The 8,714-nt window shown below is 42.5% G+C and overlaps 1 protein-coding gene across 2 annotated transcripts; it reads right to left on the reverse strand.

Annotated features, from left to right (window-relative positions):
- Positions 1–662: 662 nt before the first annotated feature.
- Positions 663–8,706, reverse strand: PIGH (phosphatidylinositol glycan anchor biosynthesis class H). Of its 2 annotated transcripts, none has more exons than XM_028725688.2 (4): positions 8,388–8,674; positions 4,504–4,713; positions 3,900–3,983; positions 663–2,251 (listed from the first exon to the last, which is right to left on the reverse strand). In XM_028725688.2, the coding sequence occupies exons 1-4, from the start codon at positions 8,565–8,567 to the stop codon at positions 2,171–2,173; spliced, it is 555 nt and encodes a 184-aa protein (XP_028581521.2). In that variant the 5' UTR covers positions 8,568–8,674; the 3' UTR covers positions 663–2,170. The 2 variants fall into 2 exon arrangements, with proteins under 2 accessions (XP_028581521.2, XP_028581514.2); XM_028725681.2 differs by lacking the exon at positions 663–2,251 and adding an exon at positions 3,389–3,808 and having other exon boundaries at positions 8,388–8,706.
- Between the last annotated feature and the right edge of the window lie 8 nt (positions 8,707–8,714).

The following is an 8,714-nucleotide window of genomic DNA, read 5'->3' on the forward strand; positions in this document are numbered from 1 at the left end:
TCCGCTAAGCCCGCTAAGCCGCTAATGGGCTTGCTTCGCAAGACGAAAAAACCGCAAGACGAAGAGACTCGCGGAACGGATTCTTTTCGTCTTGCGAGGCACCACTGTATTTCAACAGAACTTACTTGCTTCAAAGTAATGTGTTTAGTGTTAGAGGGTTGAGAACACTGTACAATCAAATCCAAACTGTCCACTGAAAATATACTTATCTTTGGCTTGTTTCCATGGATAGTGTTAGGTATGCTCCAATACTCTCATTAATGCTGCAGATTTTCATTTTACAGTAACAGCCCAACAGTACTCCCGTGTTAGATGAGAGGCTGCAGCTGAAATATAGCAGCTTACTAGTGGATCCCAGTGAGACCTGAATCCAGCTCTCTCCTCTGATGCAGAGACTATGATGCTACTATATATTTATAGCTTATTGGCATTCAGAAAACTGTCTATTGAAACCATAACAGATTTGTAGGACTCCACTCTAGCAAAGTTTATAAAATTCAGTTGCCCTGTGCCCCTAGCTGGAAATTTGCTATAGCACAACAGTGAAAAAGAAGACTTTGTTTTCACAACTACTGTTTTGTACATAAAAAACTATGATGTACTGTAATGCAATGCAATGATGGTGAAGCTAATAAACTTATGATTATCAATAAAGCAGGAGATTTTTCTTTCATTGTTTTATTTCTTACCTAGCTTTTGGGATGGTGTAAGCAGATGCAGCAAACATTCTATGCCAAACACAGGGACCTATTTCCTCTCAGTTGAACACAAAAGGTCTTACTGAAATAAAGGGGGTTTCTGCTGGTGGAGCAGCTTTAACAGTTGCAGCTGGATATCAAACCAGTTCCTTCCACATTTTAACAAGAGAGCTGTAGTCTACAATACATTCCTTCAGTAAGAATGTACTTCTTTGCCTAGAAATCAACAGGGGAAACTGAACATGAGTTCCATCAGCGGCCTCTTCGTATGATGGCACTTCTTTGAAATCTGGCAGGCATTTGTGGAACTATTCAAGTAGCTCTCTTGACCCCATGCAGTCTGTGCACCAAACTTGTACCATGAAATTGTGATGAGAGGGGTTCTCTTGGTGCCTATTCCACAAAGGTGCAACTCCCTTGATTTGAAGACTTGCCAAAACCCATGCCTGAATATTATGTGGCATTGGGGGGGGGGTCTTCTTTAGCCTGGACAAAGTAGATTTGGGATGGTTTTAACTCAGGATAGTATTCTTATACAGTGGGTCTCTTAATTATCAGTGTTGTTTCCTGCCCAAAGCACATGCAGTAGGACACACTAAATAAGGGAATGGCATTTACTATTTGACAAATTTCCAACCAACAATTCAGGTAGCTAAGCTTAGGGATTGTGGGAGACCAGCATGACTTTTGACACTTTCCTTGGGAGGAAGCAGTTCTGCACCCTCTTCATGTCCTATGACCAAGTGCTTTGAAATTTCCCTGAATTTCAAAAGCAGTTGTCTGGTCTGTTTTTCTTTTAAGATAGATGTGAGGTTCTCTAGACTCTGGCCAGATCTTCCATGTGTACTGGAAAATGTCCCTTACAACATATGAACTTCGTAAACACAGGTTATCTTGTTACAACACAGGGTACAGCAAAATGCTTCTAAAACAACTAGTGAAAGGATTTGTTTAGCAGGCATTTGTATCACATAATATCAATTGCTAATGACAAACCTAAGTGCATAAGTAAGAATATCATACAGACACTGAAGATCTCACAATTGATTTTAGAAAATAATGTAATGGTGTTCTCAGTTTCCCATCTTCCATATACTTGTACTAACGTGGCAGTTTCCCTGTCCATCCCATTTCTGCTGAACCTTCCCTGTAGATTTCCATTCACATGGTAGAGTTAATTATTTACAGAAAGTTTATAATCATTCTTACGTCATGTTGAAAAAAGATGTGGGGCCCAGTTTAGCCATTTCTCCACCATAACATTTATTCAGGATTACATACTCAGTCCTTGCCCATGAAAGCACTAGAAGTTTTCAGTTCTCTGGTGCATTAGAATCCATGGCCATCTAGTTATCCACATGGTCAAATCCATTAACATGCTTGCAACAAGTGCCTTCTCAACTATTTTTTTAAGAAAAGCTTGGTATCTTAGCAAGTTTTCTACCCAGATAAATTCACTTTAAAAACTGGTGTCAATATGTCTTCCTCTGTTCCAGGATTTCTTGGCAGCTTTTGTATACTTGGACAAGGCAGTCTAGACGTGGCTTGGAGCTCTATATATAAAGGAGACAAGAGAGACTCAAATGGCTGAAGAACTGCAATTGAAGCTGAAAGATTAGGGAGGCTTCACCCAAAGCCAGCATGGCTACAGGAGGGGAAAAAAAAAAAGGTCTCATCTAGGGATGGGGGAGAAATTTGATTTTGTTTGCATTTAATGTGAACCTACTGAATTCCCACTTACTGAACAAAATACACAAACCAAAACAGCTATATTTTGAAATTCACACTACTCTGAATTTTGCTATGCAATTCCTCAACCAATGTCTACAAAAATGCACATCTTAGAGAAAAGTGTGCATAAAATGCACATATTAGTGAAAATGACATACAAAATAGGGGAGATTGCTCGCATAAATGTAAACATCAACATCTAACTCGGTCACACACACTTGGTGCACACAAACACTCACCTGTCACTGGCACATACACCTGACACACTCTCACCTTTTTCTCTCATACATGCACCTAGACACACTGAACCCAGGCAAACACACCTGACACACAAAGTCCCACCCTATCTTTAATTCTACAAGTTCCTCTATGTAAATCCAAGTTCCCTGATTGGCTATACTGACAAAAGTAGAGAGAGAGGAAGGCAGAACAGCCAGTTTGGAGGGACCAGCCACCCCACCAAAATGCTACATATATGTTCTGTTTATGTGCTTGTTTTGTTTCTTTTCTGGAGACAGGGTATATGTCCCTGGTTTGCTGCTGGCTAGGATTTCAAAGAGCCTATCGGCTGATTTGAGATGATGGACAAAAACAAGCTGGAAAATGAATTCTCCATTCTCTGTAAGTAAAAATGTATGGATATAAGCAATGTGGAGGACAGGGGTGGAGAAACAGGGTCGCCCTTTCTGAAGAACATCCACTGCTGCAGGGACTAGTCTGAATGATCAGAGCAGTGATGTTTTAAAAGGCCTAACTTCTTAAGTTTTATCCAAACTATGTCTTCACTGATCTGGTCAGCCACAAAATAAATAGTAGCCTAGAACACCACCCATGCTAACACAATAGAAAGGGCATAAAATTATAACTTTCTACTGCTACTGAGCTGGGCCAAAAACTAAGAAATATTTATGTATTTAACTCCTCACCTCTGCAGTAATTTCCCACTCCATCCCACCCACCCTTTGCTCTCTGAGTCCTAATGCCTTTTGAGCTGCTGAAAACAACTCTTAGTGTAAAGTCCATTTGGAAGCTCTCTTATTGAAGGTTGCCACTGAGTTTCATAGAAAAACAGGTTAATTTAGTACGTGCTTATAGAAGTGTTAATTGGCTCAGTGAGATGGTAAATTGTATTCTTTAGAGCTGACAGAACTGAGAAAAGCAAGGGCTTAAATGCACCAAAGGGTGACAAGGGTTACTGCCCCACCTACCTGGGCAAGATCAACTATCCAGAAAGTTCAGCAGTTAATCCATGCTCAATTGAGCATGTCACTGCTGCGTCTAAGGTGCACTGAATTACAAACTAACAGCCACTCTATGTTCTTGGACCCAGGATTGAAAGGAAGATCACGTAAAAAAGTGTTGTGTAGCACTGCAGAGTTCTGAAAATAAGAGGCCACAGTCAAGAGTCTACATGGCCTAACAAATATTTTCTACCATTTCTAACACTCCTGTGCACTTTGATGGACTCACCTGGAACAATGGTACTACCTCTGAAACAACATGAGGTTCCACGGGGTCTTGGAGAAGGATGCACAGGTAATAGATAACCTTTTGCTACAAAAACAAACAACACACAAATATAACAATGAGAAAGTTGTTCTGTGCTACCAATTATAAGATTACAACCCTGGTACAAGAAATCGCTACCCACATCTTTATCAGGATGATAATTTCTTCAAGAAAGGATAATGATATCCTAAAGTGGCCAGTAAGGTTTCCTTAGGTTTGAGCCACCTTATAAATTACCGGTATTTTTTAACCAACAGAGAAGAGAATCAAAGAAGTTTCTGGCCCCACCACCCATCTGCCCACTGAATTAAGAACTTAACCCCAACACACAGTTGGGCCAGGTCTGCAGCCATCCCTCTCCCACTGAGATCTGTTGGTGAGATTCCATTTAGAGTTCTTTCATTTCAAGGGGAAAGGTCAGCTGGTCCTGAAGAACAGAACAGAGCCCTTGGCATCTGACATGGGAAAATCCTTTCCAGACCAAAAAAAAAAAAAGCAGCCCTCTGGTTGCTTAAGAAATGAGATAATCAGCAGCATAGTAAAAGAAGTGGCATATTAGGCTTACCATATAGATGGCTTCATTGATGACCACATCTTTTACCTGGTTTATCTCTATAAAGGTTGTACTTTCTTTGCCAGATGCATAGGATGAAGTCATCTGTATTCCAAGTGAGCCAACAATAAGCAGAGACTCCTGGTCAATTTTCACGAAGTGCAGGTACACAAGCAAGCCTATCAGTGTGACAAATATAGCAGCAGAGAGCACCGCACTGTTCTGTAATAGAAACCAAGTCAAGAACATTAGGCCAAATCCTTTAACTGACCTGTTCTCTCAACTACTGATTTGAAGACATGATCATGTCAAACTTCCAAAGAAACTTGAAGCAGCCTAACATTCCAGCTATTGAACAATATGGAATGAGATAATAAATACACAGTAATTGAATTGTGCATTATGCATGTGCCCTTCATGTCAAAAGGTTAAGTATAATCATCTTTATGCTTAGAGATAAAGAGGGGGAAAGGAAACAAAATCAATCATAGATTAATCTTATGAAGTAGTGTAATGAACAGAAAAGAGGCCTGGACATCTAATAGTCTTTCCATAGATAAATATAAAAACAAAGAGAATGGACTTTCACCTCTCTCACCTGCACTGTTTATCTAATTGTATTTTAATGGTTCCTGTTCATATATGTATTATTGGTAAATGAAGATAAATCAATTATGTTTTTAAAAGCACATGTAAACTCCATTAGTACAGTATAATGTAAGAACATGGGGTACCAAAAAATATAAAAAGGCACCAACTTTAACAACTATAGGGAGAAATGAGATATTTTAGAGACTATGCTGGGACAGAAGACCATTTTTTGAACATATCAAACCACAGGACAGCTTTTCACTTTTTTATCTTTCTAAAAAGAACATATAGGGTTTTTTCATGTACTTCTTTGTTTCTGGAATACTCTTGTGTAATTTAATATCTTCCTGACATATCCCTTTTTGTAAGCTACAGCACAGCCTTAGGACTGTTGACATTCCCAAAAATTTGTCCATCGGATTGCAGTCCTAGTTAATAATTCTGAACCGATCAATTCAGAGACATGGTGGGTAAACATAACTTACACAGCAAGCGCTGTACTTCCCCCTGAATATGAATACTTAGGTAAAGCTCTACACAACCCAGAATTTATTTCCAGCATTTAGAAATATTATTTAGTTCAAAAAGTTACTGTCTCTGAGTAATTGACCTTCTTTTATAGAGGAGGTTGTTGAAGCTCAATATGACTTACTCCCAAGTAAATGTATACAGAATTGTAGTCTAGCTTACCTGTTGTCTACTATTTTAAAACATGCACATTCTTATACTGAGAATGTGCAGTAAATTTACAAGCTGCTACAATCAGTCCATGCTAGATTTTCAAAAATCTTCTTTCTAAATCCAGGAATGAGAGAGCAGAGAAGGAAAGGCAATACTGGATCCCACACCTAAACATACTTAACTTTGGAAAGATACACAATAGGGCACAGAAAAGGCAATCAGATAAGACACTATCAGGTATCCTGGCAGACAGGAGAGAAGCAACACACTCAAATTTCTGCTGGGGACCACCTCTTTCTGTGATGTATGTATGATGTTTGGGGGTGGGGGTGGTCTTAAGCTACAGAGTAGGCAATTCCAAAAGTCTATATAAGAGCTTGCACACCAATGTTCTGGGTCCCTCCTCCCTCCTGCTTTGGTGGGGTGTTCACCCTGTTACAAGAGTTTAATAAAGATCAGGCTTACTAGCTGCTTTGCTTCTCAATATTCTCTGGTTGGCCTCTATTACAGTGGTACCTCTGGTTACGAACTTAATTCGTTCCGGATGTCCATTCTTAACCTGAAACCGTTCTTAACCTGAGGTACCACTTTAGCTAATGGGGCCTCCCGCTGCTGCTGCGCTGCCGCCGTGCGATTTCTGTTCTCATCCTGAGGTAAAGTTCTTAACCCAAGGTACTACTTCCAGGTTAACAGAGTCTGTAACCCAAAGTGTTTGTAACCCAAGGTACCACTGTATTTTTCTCCTACCAATAGAGAACCTACATAAGAACTCTATATGGGCTCTTGGATACCCCATAAGGGGAAAGGAGCAGTTTTTTCTTAAAACACTTTGGAAAGATACACAATAGGGTCTCTCCTGTTCTTTTGCTGTGGTACTCTATTCTCTGCATGATAGGCTGCATGCTTCTAGGTACTTGGACTAATTTAGGAAATAGTGTTACAAAGGTTGCACGCCATCCCCAATCTCTGCCAAAGCAGTGCATGAGATTCCAAAGGTTCCAGGTGCTCACTCAAGGCCGTGTTTCTGATGAGAATCAAAATACGGTGAAGACTATAGTGTCTTTTAAGAAATATGGTTTAATTACACATATTTACAACTGAGTTTATATGAAAGGGGTGTAGCTCTTACAGCATTGTCATTTCAAGAGCAGCTTGTTCTTCACAGCAGCCCAGTAGTGCAGCCAGAGCCATCCTAAGCACCATCCCTTTGTTCTTGCTTCCCAGACAGCTCTCATAGCTGCTGTCCTTCAGCCCCCACATGGTGTTCTCCCTACTTCCTTTCTTGATCCCAGTTGTCCCCTGCTCCAAGCAACACCTCCCCATCTGTCTTGTATTCCAAGCCTAGTTTTTAAAAGGCACATATTTCCTGTGAGCATAGCCTGCCCCCTCCCCCGTTTTTTAATCCTAAACCTTTATCTGCTCCACAGTAAGCATAGCAACTGTTTTGCACAGACAAGGATTTCTCTGGGATGGGCCATAAACACCTTTTGTCATGTTAACAGCCTCTATCTGAGGTGAGGCTTTGGCTTGGAAAGGGAGCTTAGCCTGTATTTTTCCATTGGCCTGGAATCCTCCCTTCAATACACCAAATATTATCTAAATACGACTGTTCATTCATTTCTACCATTTACTAACAGACTCCGGTTCCCTAGAGCTATGATAATATTTATGTGTCAGAGATAAATACTATTCTAGGAACAGGACTAGATCTTCCATAGAATCCCACAAAGTCAGAGGTTTCTACTGCAATTTTCTAAGCCTACTGAGACTTTTTCCAAGTAAGCATCATGCACAGGTCTACACTGTTAGGGATAGGGTTGCTGGCGAGCAGAAGGAACTTATTCATAGTTAAAGTAAAGGGGCCCCTGACTATTAGGTCCAGTAGTGGCCGACTCTGGGGTTGTGGCGCTCATCTCGCTTTATTGGCCGAGGGAGCCGGTGTACAGCTTCCAGGTCATGTGGCCAGCATGACTAAACCACTTCTGGTAAACCAGAGCAGCGCACGGAAACGTCGTTTACCTTCCGGCCGGAGCGGTACCTATTTATCTACTTGCACTTTGACATGCTTTTGAACTGCTAGGTTGGCAGGAGCAGGGACCGAGCAGGGATTTGAACCGCCCTTCTGATCGGCAAGTCCTAGGCTCTGTGGTTTACCCCACAGCGCCACCCGCGTCCCTATTCATAGTTACTACGGAGATTAATGTGCAAAAATGGCTACACACCCCTTTTGAAAACTCCATTGGTTAACCGCATCTCAAAACTGGAGAAGCATAAAAGAACAGCGCTGCTGGATCTAGTCAAGCATGCTGTTCTCTAGCTGCCTAAGTCGACAGAGACTAAGAAGTCTCTGCCTGGCGCCTTCTGAGCAATTGCGCACAAAGAGTTGCGCTGCATGGCTGCAACCCTTATGCACCGTGAATCGGAAGTGAGTCCCATTGGATTCAATGGAACTCACTGCCATACACGGGGGTCGGGAAAGAGGGGAGCGGAAGAGTCGCGGGGTGAAGTGGCTGATGTAATACTTGGGGGCAACCCTCAAACGGGACCTTTAGGAGTCCCCGTCCCCGAGGTACCGGCACGTGGCGGAGCCCGTAGGCAAAAGGCGGCCAAAGCCTCTTCCGTACCTGGCTGAGGACGAAGAGCCCGTAGGCCACCAGCCACACGGAGCACGTGACGGCGCTGAGCGAGCGCAGCTGCAGCCTCGGGCAGCGCACCTGGAACTCCCGGCAGGAGGCGCTGTGGTGGAGGCGCTGCAGCGTGATGCGTTCCCCGGACAGGGCCAGGTACCCCTCTTCCTCCGCCATCCCCCTCTCCAGGGAGCGACGAGAACGCCCCAGCAGGCGCGCAGAACGGCCACCACCGTCCTCCCGCCTGCCTTCCGCTCTAGTTTCCGACCAACTCGATGGTAGCGAGGCTCCTCCTCCTTCTGGGCGAGGAGCTGTCTCTTGTGC

This window comes from Podarcis muralis, chromosome 1 (assembly GCF_964188315.1).
Source record: "Podarcis muralis chromosome 1, rPodMur119.hap1.1, whole genome shotgun sequence".
Taxonomy (NCBI): domain Eukaryota; kingdom Metazoa; phylum Chordata; class Lepidosauria; order Squamata; family Lacertidae; genus Podarcis; species Podarcis muralis.

Bases quoted from the DNA above. Each gene is read 5' to 3' on its own strand.
- PIGH (XM_028725681.2), bottom strand. From the start codon at position 8,567: ATGGCGGAGGAAGAGGGGTACCTGGCCCTGTCCGGGGAACGCATCACG. The intron at 3,984-4,503 runs GTAAGCCTAATA...TTGTTTTTGTAG, and splicing joins TCAATGAAGCCATCTATATG to CAAAAGGTTATCTATTACCT. The intron at 3,809-3,899 runs GTGAGTCCATCA...TCTTATTTTCAG, and splicing joins AGGTAGTACCATTGTTCCAG to AACTCTGCAGTGCTACACAA.